Source organism: Poecilia reticulata, chromosome 13 (genome assembly GCF_904066995.2).
Source record: "Poecilia reticulata chromosome 13, P_reticulata-male-v2, whole genome shotgun sequence".
Lineage (NCBI taxonomy): Eukaryota > Metazoa > Chordata > Actinopteri > Cyprinodontiformes > Poeciliidae > Poecilia > Poecilia reticulata.
Window position 1 is genome coordinate 13,439,796 of NC_088842.1, and position 18,328 is coordinate 13,458,123.

General features: G+C 36.9%; 1 protein-coding gene across 8 annotated transcripts in view; it reads left to right on the forward strand.

Moving 5' to 3' along the window:
- grik4 (glutamate receptor, ionotropic, kainate 4) overlaps window positions 1-18,328 on the forward strand; it is a 353,167-nt gene that overhangs the window by 186,090 nt on the left and 148,749 nt on the right. For all 8 annotated transcript variants that reach the window (XM_081614530.1, XM_017308264.2, XM_008425649.3 and 5 more), the window contains 2 exons: window positions 3,594-3,758; window positions 13,112-13,209. In XM_081614530.1, the coding sequence (XP_081470656.1) occupies window positions 3,594-3,758; window positions 13,112-13,209 (263 nt within the window). The remainder of the gene's footprint in view (window positions 1-3,593; window positions 3,759-13,111; window positions 13,210-18,328) is intronic.

The window sequence follows — 18,328 nt, forward strand, 5'->3', positions numbered from 1 at the left end:
TTTCCCGACTGGGAGCTTAACGCAGCCTGTTGAATGTGACAGGTAGCCAATCAGAATGTGACAGGTAGCCAATCAGAATCCGCGCTTTCTGAGGGGAAATTACGGAGGGGAATCCCAAACAGCTGACATGGCTCAACCCGAAGTCCAGCGGACATCGGAGATATGTGGAAACAACATTAATATTTATTCAACATTTCGTGCAAATAATATAGAAATGACAAGGGGAGGAGTTGGAGCCAAATTGCTACCCGGTAAGTTTTCAGCTGTTCTTCGTTATCGTGACATAAATAGGTTATAATGATTTTCATTCCGTCAGGACTTTACGCTGACTCTAGCCACATGCATCACAGGTAGATTCTAGTAAAGCATTGATTAATGCCTGATATTAAAATTAGTTAACTGGACTTGTAGCCATTATTTTTCGCTACAAGTCCAAAATAATGGCTGTGTGGCTGGACACCACACAATTATACCGATTTCTGTCGGCTAATGTGTGGTCTCTCAGGTTGTGAAAATGGACCGACAGTCGGCGCGCTGGACTTTACACTTAGGAAATGAGGAAGGGAGGGTCAGTGGAGAGCACCTGAGTTGAGCTTTTTTTCATTCAGTGTCATCAACAGAAAGAATAAAAGGCAGGAAGAAACGATAAAGCCGATAATTAAAATGAGGTCGATAGGTTTAATTTATCGTACGATTAACTGATTTATCGTTTATCGCGACAGGCCTAGGAATGAACGACAAATGAATGGAAGTCCTACTGAAGATGGAAAGACATGCTGTGTGTATGTGTGCTGACAAACGCTTTTTTCATCTTCAATGACTTTCTTTCTGTAGAATTAGCTGCCAACATTATTTTATATATAAGTTTGGCAAGCTTTTTAAAAATTATTCTCACCATTATCTTTATCATCCAAGATACGGTTTCCTCACATAGTCTTCATTTTGCTCCTGTAGTTTAGATGTTTGTTTAGGGGGCAATCCAAATTTTTCTAAGAGTTGTATTTGTTGTACTTTCTCACAGTCTCCGCACAAACTCATCCCAGACTGAAACGTCTACCTGGAGCTTGAGGATGCACTAAATTCAATCGTCAACGTCTTTGGACCTTGCTTTATGCTTTACATCACCACATCCAGCTTTTTGCATTGAACTTAGTGATGTAAGGTTTGAATATAAGTGGCTCAGCCATGGAAACCCATTCTATGAAGCTCTCTACACTGTTGGCTGTACAAAACAGTATATGCCTCAGTTTCCTCTGACCCTTCCAAGTGAATTTCACATTTCTCTGCTTTGTAGCTGACTTGCTTCCACTTTGTTGTAACACCACTAAAAACTGACTCTGGAATATGTGGTAGCAAAAAAATGTGACAACTTTGCTCATTTGCACATGTGGTATCTTATCTGAATTCACTGAGCTCCCGAGAGCGACACATTCTTTCACAAATGTTTGTGGAAGCAGTCTGCATTAGAAGGTATTATATGTCTGAAATGATTGGTTCAGCAGAATTCAATGATTTGTTAGGGTGAATTAATAGTTTTAGCACAGTACTGTATACTGTTAATCGCTAGATCATTCCTGCCTCTTTAGGAAGTCTGTACTCCATGTTAAACATGTACCTCGTGCCTACAAAGCATCCTAATGACATTCTTTAAATCCAGCTGTGTTGAAGCATGGAATTATGTACAACAAATAGGACAGATACTCATCTGCTGCTGCTTTGATGTCATTTTTATTATTTACTTAGCTGCAGTCTTGGCGTTCATACAAATATCTGTTATTACCTCCTGAAGAAGTGGTTGTGTTGACATCTTTAAGTTGATCTATATTACATTTGTTTAGGGGACTTTTAAATCTTTTTAGGGCTCTTATAAGTACTGATCCAGCACAGGTCATAAAAAATGTTATTTTGGGTCAGACACACAGTGAAAACCATGAGACAGTTAACCAACCGTGAGACAATTAATTTTAAATGTATGAAAGCATATGTCATTCAAGTTCTTCCCAAGATTAACAGCCCAGAACACGGCGGATGTTTGCTATGAATGTTTAACCAGCAGTTCAATATCTGTACTGTCAAAGGTCAGTGAATACATTCACGATGTGACTAAAATATCACAGCATGCATGCAAAAATATCACCTTAGCTTTTTAATGCCCTATGCGATCTTATTCATATGTACTTATTCACATGTATAGAGCACAAAGTACACATAATCTCTCCATAACTTGCTTAGAAGAGCCCAGCACAAGAGACAAATTAGTTATCCTGATTGCAGTTTTACAGTACAGTAAATATTGCACCCAGAAGGAACATAAATCAAATGTGAGAGGAACACTTTTCCTCAGCACGGTTTTATGTTGCAGTGGTAAAATGATTTAATTTGGTTGTAGACTCACTCTGCAAGCTACTGCACTGATTTCATGAAAGCATTAAAAAGCTGCAGATGCTTGGGGCAGCAAACAAAATGATTACTTATGTTGTGTTTTTAAAAATGTTAAAACACTCAGGTAATATAGAAACTGGACTTGGTTTGAGGTTCTTACCATATGATAAACCTTAAAGATGTGCCACATGCAACAAAAAAACATAGATTTTTTCTCACTGCTAACAGAATAATATAAACATAAGAAAGTGGCAATATAACATTAGTACTGGTAGTTAAGTTAAGCTGTCTGCACAGGTGACTAGCGTGCAGACAGTTTTTAAAACTGTGTTTTAAAAACTTTAAAAAATAAGATTGATAGTGCATTTGTAGCTTCCATTTCATTACTGAGCATGCTTTTGTAAGATTTAAAAGGACACAAATTATTATTCCATGTAGGAAAAAAAATCACAATTAATTGGAATTTAATCAAAAACCATATAACGACAAAATAAGCAACATTTCAATTTAATTTTAATTTATTTACTGTTAAATTATTGAATAAAGAGACATATGAGCTCCTCAACAAAGATGTTTTTAATCTGGCATTTAGGTTATTTGACTATCAGATTGGTGCAAAGTGCTATTCAGTTTTCAAGTGTTTCAGGAACATTTGACTACTGATATAATTTCTTTGAAAAAATACTTCTTTAGAAATGTGGACTGTAGACGCTGACATTTGCGATGGGGACATCTGTGCTTGCTGCAACATGTTTTGCATTGAGATGGAATAGCTTCACAGAAATAGGTTAACTCCTTTTTGCAAAACTTGCACACAATAATTGTTTCCAGCATCCCATCAGGCCGATTTTCTTTTTCTTTAAACAAGGAAAGTGGCTTTATCATCTATTGCTGTTATTTGCTGATGATGCTGGTGCAGCAGATTTACCAGAAATGCAATATAAAGGTTCCGGCTCGGGACTTTAGTATCGAGAATAAAGAAAAAGTTAATAATTGTGTTAAAAATTTAAACATATTAAAATCTATGTAACTAATAAATCAAAATTAACATGCTAAAGTCCCCAGCTTGAGACATCTGTGCACCACTGGAGCACCTGGTGAGGCAGGTCCCACTCCGTCAAATCAAAAAAAAAAAAATCTGATTTGTAGTGTAAGTGTAGAGAATGTATCTTTCAATTCTTATTTGTTGTATTTTACTTTGTTTTTGCCAGCTGCCATTCTTGACGATCCTATGGAGTGCAGCAGGGGAGAGCGCTTAGCCATCACGCTGGCCAAAAATAACATCAACAGGAGCAGCAACCGCTCTACAACAGGCAAGCTGGAGGTGGACATCTTTGAATTGCTGAGAGACAGTGAATATGAGATGGGGGAGACAAGTAAGTGTCTTTGATAGCCATGTAAAGTAAACATAAAAAAACATGTCTTCATGTATGTTGATTTTTGTCGTCCTAATTTACAGTGCTGTTAAATAGTATTTGTTCCCTTAAATATTTGCTGTTTTTTTTTGTCACACTGCAATGTTTGGGACTCTCAGACAAATTTTTACTATAAAATAACCTGAATAATTACACAAATACATCCTTTATATGTAATATGAATTTCAGTCCACTGTGCTTTGCAGATTTTTTAAATTAAACATATTGAAGGGTTTCCAAGCAAGAATGCCCTGTATCACAAAAAGGATTTAAGTTTGGACTTTGACTAGGCCACTCCAAAACCTTTAATTTGCTTTTCTTTTGACCCACTCAAAGATGGATTCCATCCCCTAAGTATCACACTGCTAAATGCTGTGTTAGTTAATTCCGTAAGTTTTATATTTTCTTTTTTCTTTTGTTAACTGCCAGATGAGTCATTGATGTTCTCCTGGAGTAACTTCAATATGTGAGCAATTCCTGGGAAGTTTGCCTCTGTTCTGTGTTCTCTCTGTTTGTGCATAATCAGGTATCACTGTGGTTCCCTCAAATCCCAAAGCTTCACAATTGGTTTTGTAACTTTCCTTCTCAAATTGATGGATGTCACTGGCTGCTTCTCATCTGTTCTTGAATTTTGTTAGATCGAGGGAAACTTTTTGAGGTCTTTCGACCTTTTTTATGTGGTCAGAGATGTTCTATTAAATTTTCCTTTTGAATTTCCATGCCTGGCAGTAAGTACAAAAAGCTTTAAAAAATAACTTTTTATGAAATCTACATCTGAGAATGGTATTTTGATTTACTGAAGTTATCACTGACATTAAAATCTGTTTGATGATCTGAAACATTTAACATTGACAAATAAGGAAATCTGTAAGTGGCAAATATTTCACAGCACTCTTAATGTGTGCTTTTTCTGTCAAATCTGAGGAGCAAAACAGGGTGATCCATATGAAATGTGCTGCGTCGGGTCACCAACTGCTCCAGAAAAGTAGCAAAAATAAAACTAAAAACTGTAGAAAAACTAAATGTACTTCATATTACTTTGACATCTTTTCACCACCCACTTCATGTTCTCACCTCTACTAAAGGTCATCTAATGAGACTGTATTCTGAGCAAAGAAATTATATAATTTTGTGAAAGGTCTTTCTGGAACAATGTGTTATGGGAGTAACGGGTAGCTGACATGATTAAACCCAATTTAATCAAGACGATGAAATTATAGCATGTTGCACAAACTTAAAGTCTGTGTTTTCTCATTTATTGGCAACTAAAGTTTTAGTTGCTTATTTTGCATGTTTTCTGCATCAAAATAGTTACTTGTGAAACAATATAGTTAGGATATAAGTAAGCGGAGAGTGAACTTATCTCCATAAAAACATTCAGTCAATGAATTAAAGTTCTTTTTGTGCAACACTTAGTCAGATATAAAGAATAAACAATTCTGTATTTGGGGAAAAAACAAAGTATTGTGAAAATGTTGACACTTACAAATAATCCAAAGTATTCAAACAAATGGATTTCATCATGATGCAACCCTGATTAAATAAAGTAAATTTCAACAATTTCAAATATCCATTTTGTTGAGCAAAGCTACTTTTGGAGCATGTAGGAAACCAGCTTCTTCATGAGATTTGGCTGAAATTCTGGGTTCAGGGGCGTAAAGTGAAAGTGGAATCAACAGCACAATTATTTTAAGCAAGATTGCCATGAAAATTGTAAAATTAAATGAGAAAGCATTTATACTCACCAAATGTTTTAAATGATGCTTTTTACTTGTTAGAGCTGATAACTGGAAAATGGTTTCCTCAAACCTCAAGTTTTATTGTTTGACCTTTTTAAATTTTTATTGAAAACACTTAAAAAATCAATTCAGCACAGTCTGTATATTTAGAAAACGGCACATTTTCTAAACAAACAGTTGCCACAAAAGGCGGAGAAATTGATCTGTATTATGTAGTGGAACAAACATGAAAGATTTAGTGGAGCTGCTTCTATAGAAACACAGATTAACTTACTAGAGAAGCAGAAAACTTTTATGTTTTCTGTCTGAATAAAGACTAACAAGCCTAAATGTTCCTGTTTTTCTGTGTGTATGGCAGCATCTGTTCCTGTGTGCAGCCTAGATATTGTTATAGTACAAATCCTTTGTGTGTGTGATTAGGGCCAGGAATTGGATTAGGGTTGGATCAGTGGCCACAGTTATTGTAGATGGAAATATCAAGCAAGGACCACTGCATGCTTTGCTTCATCACTCACATAAACAGATACACTTAGGAGTGCTTCTAATATTGTACATATTTTATCATATTCAGTTTAAAATAAAAAGTTTATCAAGCACATTTTTCAAGTAATCAAAATAATATCTTTAGAAAAATGCTGAGATGAAGTCTAAACAAGATTTTTGGTGAGAATAATTTAGACGATATTACCAAAAAGTATTTGGTCGAGTCTCTTCACACACTTAGATACTGGCGTGATGTCATCGTCTTGATTAAATTGGGTTTAATCATGTCAGCTACCCTTTACTCCCATAACACATTGTTCCAGAAAGACCTTTCACAAAGATAAGGAGTGTGTTCATTGCACTTTTATTAAACTATTCTTTCAGAAGTGTCTTGATGTGTGTAGAAGGGGACCCAATCGCAGCAGGCAGTAGACGTAGAATGTTGTGGATGTTTTAATGTCAGTCACTGCTCTCCCTATGCATTGCTATGGCAGGCCCCAATTAATAAAAACGTTCATTTTCCAGCAGTGCTGTTGGGTCTGGTGAGTCTCATCAGCTTACCTCTGGTTTGCACTTCCTCAGCGGTGTTCTGTCGGCAGGCGGCCAGACTTGGTGAAGCGGTGTATCTTAGCTGTGGATCAATAATAAGCTGCCATTTATTTTTCCTTGGTGGGGTGGCAACTGGTGTTGTTAATGGCAAGCTCCAGGAACCTGGAACTTGAAGGTTCCTTTTGCAGAATTCTAAATAAACCAGAATCGTATTTTGTGCACTGAGGTCCTGGATGCACTAACTGTTGCCAGTATTTCTAGAGCCCTAGCTCCGTGGACATGGAGCAGACTTCTCGATGTGACCCTCCCAGTAAGCATGTCAGAATAAAAACTGTTTGACTTAGGTGTTGGATTCTAAGGATGTCTGTCACATCAGAGTTTCCTTCTTGAAACACCTCATCCTCCTGCTGCTGTAACCAAGGTTAACATAGTGTATTTTTGCGTCAGTAGTTTTCATAGCAGCCTCTCCTATGTTCATTACTTCATGGCTGGATGTCCAGCAAAAAATATAGTTGGGCAGTTGTCTTTTGTCAGAAAACTGCCAAACCCAACTTTGTCCATTTGATTGAGAGACATAATTAGTCACTCTGGAGAAAATGTCTTCACTGCTCTAATCTCCAGTGGCAGCATAAACCACTTAGCTGTTTTATGTTGCACTTGATTGAAGGTCATGTTACACTGTTCTTGAGCTAATCTGAAGACCACATAAAGTGTGGAGATCTGTAGTTATTAAGTCTATTGAAATTTATGGAGCTGTGCGCACTATTTCATCATCTGCTGACCCTGCTCTGTGATTTACACAGTCCACTTTGCGACTGACTTGCTCATGATGCCAGTCACCTCCACTTTGTTTCAATACAGTAGACTGTGAAATATTTAGTAACATCACAACTAGACTTTCTGTACAGATGGCACCCAGTCATGGTGTCACATTGGATTCCACCGAGCACCTGAGAATGAACCCGTCTTTCACAAGCATTTGTAGCTGCAGTCTGCATGACTTTGTGTTGAATTTTGTACCCGTAAGGCGATGAAAGCATTTGCAACACTGGAATTCAGTGATTTAAATTGATGAGCAAAAACTTTTCACGTTAAGCTACATTTTTAACAAAAACATTGAGTTTCACATAAAAAAATGTATCACATTTTTTAAAATAAAAAATAAAAACATCCAAGTTATAGTCCTAGAAATCAATGCTGATAACTTTCATAGACAAAATGTTTTTGTTAATTTTTCATAACGTTGTGTGAGAGGTGGGATACATTCCACACAGATCATAAATGCTGGGCGGTACCGCCCCCCCGGGGGGCGTTCAGAGGACGGCAGGGGGCGCTGGCGGATATTTTTACGAAAGGGGGGCTCTGGGATGCCTTTGGGGGGCGTTTGGTCGAAGGTAAACTTTACACCTTAAATGCACAACAATGCCAGTTTAGACTTTGAGCAACTTGCTAAAACTGTATTGTGTTACATTAAATCATGCTTGGCTGCAACTATGTAGATTGCAGCTCTTCTTCTCTTCAGTGTTTGTAGCTTATTGGCGCAGCTCCGCTCCTGCTACTAGCTTCACCGGTGCTTCAGTTCAGTTTTACACCGGCTGATGACGTTGCTGAGATTCACTTTGTCTGGTATTTTTGCCAGTTCTGTGATCAAGTGTTTTATTTCCGTTTGAAGGCTGCCCGCTTCCATGGAAGAACAACTGAAAATCTCTCTTATAAACACTCAATTACTAAAATCACGATGCCCTGACTTTGTATCCCTCTGAAAAATGAACCCATTTAAATAAAGAAATTCCTCCACGGGTGACACCACGATAAAGAGCGTTCATTTTATAGCGTTAACACCGCAGCTGTAAGTGGTCCGGTATGAAATGGTGTGATAGAACAACGGTACCACAGCACTTTAAAATTTCAATAATCAGAAAACCGAAATTGTTTCCATTGTTTTAAAAGGTTTATGTCAGTCTGTCTTTTCCCCATCAATACTCTTCTCGACTGCCCTGCACCTTGGGGGTCAAAAAAGACGCGCACATTGCGCAAAACTCTGAAACAGGAGAAGCGGGACATAAATCGGAGCGACAAACTAGATGTGAATTATGGCATAAGAACAGATAATCCGACGCTGAACAGTGAAAAATCAACACATGATGTGAAACACATGACGATTAGGCGGCGCAGCAGGTGATGAGTGAAGATTACTTATGGTGAGCGTCAACAAACGATAAAATAAATCTAGCAACAGTAAAGAAACTAAAGTGGACATAGCAATAAACCAAGAGAGGGTAATACTAATCAAAGGAAGCTAAATGGAAATGAATGAAGAACAAAATGGTATGGCAAGACCTTCCAAGCAATAATTAATACAGAGAACTGTATGGCAAGAATAAACAGACACTATTTCCAGATAAAAGGTAAAATAATATTGTTGAAGTGCCATGGGTTTAAGACCATATCTAGTACTGAGAATAAATATATTTTACAGACCATAACAGTAAATAACTTATCACTTATTTATGTTCAAAGGGTTAGGGTTAGAAACCAACAGAAACACTGAAGAGCAGAAGAGCCATGATTAATAGTTACAGTTCTATCCATGTTTTAATGTTGCAGAGCTCAGTCGGTTTGCAAATAGTTCAAAGTTTAAACTGCCATTGTTTTGCATCTTTTATCTGCTCATTTTGTGCAATATTTAACAACTAGAAAATGGCAAAGAACAAGAATATTCTTCCACTCTGGCTGCTGTAAGGTCTACCAATTTTAACTTGAATGCTCATTGCATTTTTCATAGACACTTGTGAAAATAATTTCTATTCCCATGGCTTTTTTGTTCTCTGGGAAATTATTTTTGATGATAAATAAACAAGCAACAAGCATACAAATCAAAACATCTACAATAGTGATAGTTATTTCATTTCATTTCATTTATTTATTTATTTCGAACAGACATTAAAAACAGTCAAAAAAGAACAAGAAAACAAAATAGAATGAGACAAACTTAAGAAATAAAATGTAAAACAAATTATTTTGTCCATGTGACATGCAATTTTATATTTTCTGTTCGAAAAGGAGCAGGTAGAAGATACATCTTATAATATCCTGCCCCTTTCATACCATTTGATGTATTATCAATTGACTTTCAGAACATCAACAAGAGACAACTTGTTTCCATTTTTCATTATGTTTAACTATGTACAATTATTTTAAGTACTATTTATATAATCATTTACATTATAAACTATTAAACATGTTATATAGCATATTTTGAAATGAGTTCTGCTTTAATCAATTTTTAAACTGGTTTATATTAATAATAAAATAATAGTCAGTGTAAGTAGCCTACAAATTCTTTGGTGGGGGGTGGTGAGGGACCTGGATATGGGTTAGGGGGGCGCTGGCACAAAAAAGGTTGAGAAACACTGGTCTAAGCCATTGCCTATGTGGTGTTCCAAGTGAGCTGAATCAATGCATAAAGCTAAGCTTTTTGCTGCTCTGTATTGATTAAACTATAACCTTTCTGAGCTGAATGTTGCATCGACATCAACCTTGTTGCAACCAGGCGTTCTCATGGGGGCCAAAACTCCATCCTGACAATGCAAAATATAATTTCCAAAGTACTGGTGAGGATGAAGGTTACAACTTACACAATAAATACAAACATGGCGCATATTTGTGTGTGGCATCCTTGCTACATTTGGTTATTGCACTTTGGATATGCTGCAGATGACCTTATCTTTGAGGTCAAATTGATTCCATAAATAATAGCAGGCTTAAAAAAGTATGGAAAATAGACGTTAGAAAAATTTAACTCACCAATACCCTATATATATATATATATATATATATATATATATATATATATATATATATATACAGGTCCTTCTCAAAAAATTAGCATATTGTGGTAAAGTTAATTATTTTCCATAATGTAATGATAAAAATTTAACTGTCATATATTTTAGATTCATTGCACACCAACTGAAATATTTCAAGTCTTTTATTCTTTTAATACTGATGATTTTGGCAAACAGCTCATGAAAACCCAAAATGCCTCTCTCAAAAAATTAGCATATCATGAAAATGTTCTCTGAACGAGCAGTTAACCTCATCATCTGAATCAGCAAAGTAACTCTAAACACCTGCAAAAGATTCCTGAGGTTTATAAAAACTCCCAGCCTGGTTCATTACTCAAAACCGCAATCATGGGTAAGACTCCTGACCTGACTGCTGTCCAGAAGGCCATCATTGACGCCCTCAAGCAAGAGGGTAAGACACAGAAAGACATTTCTGAACCAATAGGCTGTTCCCAGAGTGCTGTATCAAGGCACCTCAGTGGGAAGGAAAAAGTGTGGCTGAAAACGCTGCACAGTGAGAAGAGGTGACCGGACCCTGAGGAAGATGGTGGAGAAGGGCCGATTCCAGACCTTAGGGGAAGCAGTGGACTGAGTCTGGAGTAGAAACATCCAGAGCCACCGTGCACAGGCGTGTGCAGGAAATGGGTTACAGGTGCTGCATTCCCCAGGTCAAAGGTCAAGCCACTTTGAACCAGAAAGACCAGCAGAAGCGCCTGACCTGGGCTACAGAGAAGCAGCACTGGACTGTTGCTCTGCGGTCCAAAGTACTTTTTTCGGATGAAAGCAAATTTTGCATGTCATTCGGAAATCAAGGTGCCAGAGTCTGGAGGAAGACTGGAGAGAAGGAAATGCCAAAATGCCAGAAGTCCAGTGTCAAGTACCCACAGTCAGTGATGGTCTGGGGAGCCATGTCAGTTGCTGGTGTTGGTCCACTGTGTTTTATCAAGGGCAGGGTCAATGCAGCAGCTATCAGGAGGTTTTGGAGCACTTCATGCTTCCATCTGCTGAAAAGCTTTATGGAGATGAAGATTTCATTTTTCAGGACAACCTGGCACCTGCTCACAGTGTCAAAACCACTGACCATGGTGTTACTGTGCTCAATTGGCCTGCCAACTCTCCTGACCTGAACCCCATAGAGAATCTGTGGGATATTGTGAAGAGAAAGTTGAGAGACGCAAGACCCAACGCTCTGGATGAGGTTAAGGCTATCGAAGCATCCTGGGCTCCATAACACCTCAGCAGAGCCACAGGCTGATTGCCTCCATGCCGCATGGAAGGCTGTAAAAGGATTCCTGACCAAGTATTGAGTGCATAACTGAACATAATTATATGAAGGTTGACTTTTTTGGTATTAAAACACATTTCTTTTGTTAGTTGGATGAAATATGCTAATTTTTTGAGACGGGGATTTTGGGTTTTCATGAGCTGTATGCAGAAATCATCAGTATTAAAACAATAAAAGACCTGAAATATTTCAGTTGGTGTGCAATTAATCTAAAATATATGAAGGACCTGTATATATATATATATATATATATATATATATATATATATATATATATATATATGACATTATTTCTTTTGCATAGGAGTCTTTTTTTTTTTGTACTTTTTAATCAGTTGTATTAAATAGTATAAAAAGTACAAGAGCCAGTTTGTACAGTTAGTCACAATTTCAAAACAAATAGCAGCATCTTGGCTTGCAGCCAAATCAATCCACTCTATGTTTCAATAAAGTTGCACAGACAGGTGCAGATATTTTTATGTGTGCATGCCAAGAGAGGAGGATCATACATATGCATATTGTTCTGCAGCAGTTAAGTCATGTGTCATGCTGTAGTTCCCACGGGTGACTGAAAAGAACAATTATTAATAATTTGATTCTCTGTCTCTTCAGCCCTAAAGAAGTTTACCCACTTTCGCACACATGACTGATAATTGCTTCTCTTTTGCCCCAGTAACCAACACAAAACTACCAGGACTTACACACACCTTGCACACACACAAGAGCGGCACAGTTCTCTGCTTTCCCCCAGCTCCGCACCACAGTCAGCTGTGTTTTAATTATAAAGCAGGGATTATAAGCTGACAAGAAACACCATTCTATGTTCCAGTTTGAAAGATGAAAGCATGTGTACACAAGAGAGGAGTAAAACTCATTTTCACTAAAATGTTTCTGTCAAAAGATATGTTTTCAACCCCAAAGGTAAAGCCTTTAAATCAGTCCTTGTAAATGTAGAATTCAGAGAACAAGACAAGATGTGTGCCACTTTTGGGGATATTATTCCATTCATGTGCAAATATTCAAATACCAGATTTCAGCTTTTAAGCCTCCAGATATTGCTATTTCTGTCTCTGTGCCTTTCTTGGCGTCTGTCTCTCTGTTGATCTGTGTCTCTTTCCGTTTCTATGTTTCCTGTCTCCATATGTGAGCACATATCGCATTAATATCAACCCTTCCTACAAGATTAGCTTTCGACGGATTGACATAGATCTGGGGACATGTATTTGTCCATATTCATGTAGCAGGAAATTCACTTTAGGCATTCAAACAAGTCTGTCTCTACCTGTTTGTTTAGAGTTTGTAACAGTTTCCATGAGTATCTGTTCAAATATGACCAAAAGCTTTATTAGATACATTTCCCTGCTACCTAATTCTAAAATTCTCACTCTATGTGTCTCTGTTTCCTTTCAGTGTGCCAGATAATGTCTAAAGGGGTTGTGGCAGTCCTCGGCCCATCTGCCAGTCCAGCTTCTAACTCCATCATCAGCAATATATGTGGAGAGAAAGAGGTGAGTCCCTGCACCCTACGGGCTCGTAGCCCGCGCTCACAGCTTGACCACAAATAAGAGCTTGGAAAAATAGAGCTGCTCATTAGCAGCTATGCGTTTTTTTTATTTATTTTTTTTCTGGTAGAATGAGGAGGAATGAAATGCAAGCTGCTGGTAAAATGGTAAAACACTTAATGATATAAGTTTCCACTCTAATCGTAGTTGTATCAAAGCACTGCTGGACATTTCAGTTTTGATTTTCTTCTTATTAGCTTGGAGCAGTTTGGTCCCCAGAGGACGTTGCTTATTTACAAAGAGAAGTTATGTTTTTACTTCTGCTTGATGTTTATTTATTCCAATAAATCACATGTAGTGAGAACAAAGTAGCTGCATGAAGCTGTTTGCTGCTTAGTCAAAATAAAAACAAAGGGGGATTTTGATGTATTTGTAAGATACAAAAGGCATGTTTTCTTTTCTGAACAAAACAAAAAAAGGGTTAGAAATGTGGCTTTTAAACTTAAATTGTGAATGCTGGTTAAACATAAAGTACTTTTACTCTGACAGATTTTTTCAGATTTGATGGTAATATAAAGCTATAAGCAGTATTTCAAAATAGCTTATGTTTTATAAACAATAAGTAATTTGGTGTTAAAAGATTAGCGTTTTTTTTTTTTCTGGTAATGAACTGCCACAAAATATATACCAGATTTTTTACTTCTGTCTTGAATTTCTGTTTTATAATATATTTACCACCAATGACAAAAAAAATATACCAAATATACAATTCTTAAGGAGCAAGTAGTTTAAGTTAAGTAATATTTCAAAAGAGCATAATAAATCTTATGTTTTTTGAACAATAACAATAGTTACTGTTAATCCGTTGCTAAGAGACGAGCGGTTTTCTGGTAACCAAGTGCCACGAAGTAAACATCTGATTTTTACTTTTGCAAAATTTGCCAACTGTAAATTTCTTGTGTCTAAGCAGATAAGCAGTATTTTAAAAGAGCTTATGTTTTGTAAACAATTATTAATTTGGTTTTAAGAGATGAGCGGGTTTTTTTCTGCTAATGAACTGCCACGAAGTATAAATCAGATTTTTGCCTTTGTGTTGAATATCTGTTTATAATATATTTACCCCCAATGACAAAAGAAACCCCCAACATTTTCACTTTTCCACCAAATGCACAATTCTTGTTATGTAGTAAGTAGTTTAAGTTAAGTAATGTTCCAAAAGAGCAGAAGGAATCTTATGTTTTTGAACAATTACAATATTTGTTGTTAATCTGTTGCTAAGATACGAGCGCGTTTTCTGGCAACCAAGTGCCATGAAGTAAACTTCTGATTTTACTTTTGCCAAAGTAAATATCAGAAGACAGTGGACATTAGCAGTAGTCTTTTCCCCAATATAAGCTTTTTAGCTATTTTGTTTATTAGCCATCCTTACCAAATTGGCTAGTTTTAGCTTATACACTAAGTTTAACATACTGAATGGAGTAAGTCCATGTTACTCAACATGCTTGTGACTCTCCACATGCTATTGAGTACATTGAAGCTTATTTTAGCATTGATGCTCATTTTTAGCATCAGAACGCTGGGTTCCATCCGACGAGCACACTTTGGCATGTCCCGTTTAAATTTCTTGAGAAATATTCTAGTTCCTCATATAGTGTGCAGGTGTAGGACATTTGATTCTGCAGGAATTCACAAAGCTTAGCAATCTCCTTTATTTTTTGCAATTGTGTTTGTTGTTCGCTATTTCTGTACCGAATTATAAGCATAAATTGCATAAAACACACACATATCCAGTCCTGCAGTGAAGAACAATTTGCATTTTGTTAAAATCAGGTCACAGTTCTCTTACTGTGAACCCAAATATAGCAATTGTGAAAGTGATTAAAGTGACTGAAGGTCGTGGTTGTGGAAGTCATTATCTGAATTTGCTCTCCCTAAAACTTTTTTTACTGCATAAGAGAGGAATCATGTTTGACATGTTGTGTCTAATTCAAGTGATGTGGATGTTTTTAAAACACCTCTGTCTATTGTTAATTGTCATAGAATGTTTCACTCTATGAACTGATTCACTCAAAGATGAACTGAAATGACTGAAGTTTAACCAACTCCCAACAGAACAGAGATTCTTTAGTGTTCAATCATGGGTTAGCTTCTTAACGAAGTTAATTCATTTGAGTTCTATTAAGTAAAAACAAATTCTCTATTTGACTGTTTCACACTCATACAGTTTGTCTTCTTTTTAACACAACATCAGAATTTTAATAGGTGCTTATATGGTTTTATTTGATAAGAGCAAACTGATAAATGCTTTTTTTCCCCCTTAAGAACCTAAAAGTAATTGCATAGTCAGCACCTGTTAATCTCAGTGTTGAAATTGTTCCTGCCTTTACAAAGTCTGAAATGTTTGGTGTAAATTTTAAGTAGTATTTAGACATTTTATGGTACACTTTAAATTGCAACAAAGATAGTGTGCCACATTATAATGAAGGAATCGATAAGAAAGAAGGAAATCTGAATAAATGTGACAGGAAGTGCTTTTATTTTGAAGACCTGGAAGTCCTTCTGTAATAATGCCATCGTTACACAGAGAGAAATTATGTTTATGGGAATTTAAGTATGTTTTGCTCTGAAATTATCCAAAATCAGTTATTACTGAACTCAGTTTTATGGCTATTTATGTTGCTATTGTTAAACATTATATCTAACATGACAAGATTGCTACAGCCTACAATCCACAAACATCCCTTGAAAAAAAAAAAGACAATCAAGGCCATCCTTCAACGGGTGTGAATGCATCAGAGCTGCGGTTTGTGGTTTATTTACTGACGTAGTTTCACACCTACATATCAAGTAAAGATTTTTCATGAGACTTTTGTCTTAAATCTTATTTCTGTGACTTAAATGTGACCCATACGATGCTCTAAGATAAAGCTTACTCTATTAGTCCACAGAGAAGCTGTCCTTTTCTTCCTGTGTGGATCTGATCCCGACATGACTGCAGTAGTAACAGGCTTCCAAATGCCACCTTCTTCCCTACAGTATCTTTTGCTGAAATAAAGCCTAATGAGAGATCAGCCGGCTATAGTAGGAGACAGACCAGGACTTCCTGTTGCTAAAAACCTCTGGTGGCTCTGAGTGAGGGGACTTGCTGCTTTGAAATACTGACTGTCATATCACCACTGTACAAATTTTACGTTGACATCATGAAAGAAAAATCCAACAAAGAGGAGTTAATATACGACCAGCAGGTTTAGTTTCCCCACACTTTCTTAAATTTCATTCTCGCATATCTGTTCTTATTGTAAACGAAAGGGGTAATCGTCAGGATTAACATAATGCTGGGAAGCTCAGCCAATCATGTCCTTTTCTGAGGGAAAGTGACAGGATTATAAGATTTGCTGTTGTCGGAGTAAATTAATCTTTGTATTTTTTATGTTTAACATGACATTAAGCAGTGATTTTCAGGAGCCCTGACACCAGAGCTGTACTCAACTCCACTTAAGTTAACAGTAGATAAAATATTATTTGCACTGCAGTCACAGGGAAAGTAATGCAGCGAATTATACCATACCATACATACCAACTTTATTTATAAAGCACTTTAAAAACAACCACAGCTGATACAAAGTGATGTACATTAAAACACAACATATCAATAATAAAAAATAAAAACTCTTACAGTTTAAAAACAAAACATACAATTTAAAACTAGATTATCACACATACCTTGGCAGCTTCATAGAAACACATTGCTGAGTTTATGATTGGTCAGGTTTTAGTGTTATATTTTATCCTTATTGCTCTTGGCGATGCTACGAGGACTTTTTCAGAGGAGTGTAACGCTTTAGTTTGAGTTCTGCTGTTGAGCAGCAAGGCATCTTGAAATGCCTTGCTGCTGAAATGTGCTATATATGCCTGCTTTGTCTAACTACACATTAAGCCCTTTTCAATGACACCTGTGTTATTTAAAATTTCAATCAGAGCAGTCTAACAGAAATAGCAGTATTTGATTTTCGTCTTCTCTTTTTATAAAAAAAACAAAAAAAAACCGTGCAGTCAACTTTTAATTGAGAGTAGAAAATTTGAACAACTGTTTATTCTGTCGCTGTACGTCAAGTATGAATAAAGTGCTGCAACTTGAACTTTCTGGGCAGACACTGTATGTTACAGTAAAGGTGCTACCCAAAACTTTCAGCCCTTATGGCAAATATGTTTTTCTTGTTTGTAAAGCTCATAATTGTTTTGGTATTTGCTGTAAGCAAATTACACAATAGTTGCTTAATAACTTAAAGTAACTTTTACTAAAAAAATGTTTTATTACATATTTGTTAAAACTGTCACTATGTCTTGATAGTGTAATACAAGACAGATAGTTTCTAAAAAAAAAAATCTCCGCCTGCTCTTTGTGGTTCTACAGCCATCTGCAGAATTACACCACTTTGTCAGAAACAACCAATCAGAACCAGGAGGAGGGTCTTAGCGCTGTCAATCAACTTTTTGCTCAAACCCTCCCCTGCCCTTTCTCTTTTCCTGCAGCTCTTTCCCCACAACAAAGCCTGCTGTGAATATACAGGCTAGTAAGTATGGCCACTGATGACTGCGGATAAACAGTTTTCCTGTAACAGGAAGTTGTTTCCCTGCCATCAGCACAGCAGCAGCAAACCGGCAATCTTCGGCAGCCCATACATGAGTGGGATTGGCAATGCTAAGACCTTCTTCCTGGCTCTAATTGGTTGTAACCTTGGGAAAGCTTTGCTTCCTCTGGTCTGAATGCAGAGGAAATGATGGATCGCTTAAGTCGTCAGTTACTTAATTCAGAAATCCCAGGAGAAATGTCACACCATCTCTAAGGAAGCTGACAATTGTTTATTGGAACTTCAAGCAAGAAATAATCCTAAGCATATCTCAAAGCCCACCAAGGCTCAAGAAAATGTCCTGGAAGTGACCGTCGTTGTCGACTCTCTGGCACTCTACTGAAAATCTCTGGTAGGATTTGGAGAAGACGGTTGCAGCATGCAAACCCAAGATTATCAATTAAATGGAGGCTCTGTCCTTGAGGAGAAGACTAAGATTTCTCAGAAATGTTGCCAGAAGCCAAAGTCTGGCAGTGAATTGCATTTGAAGAAAG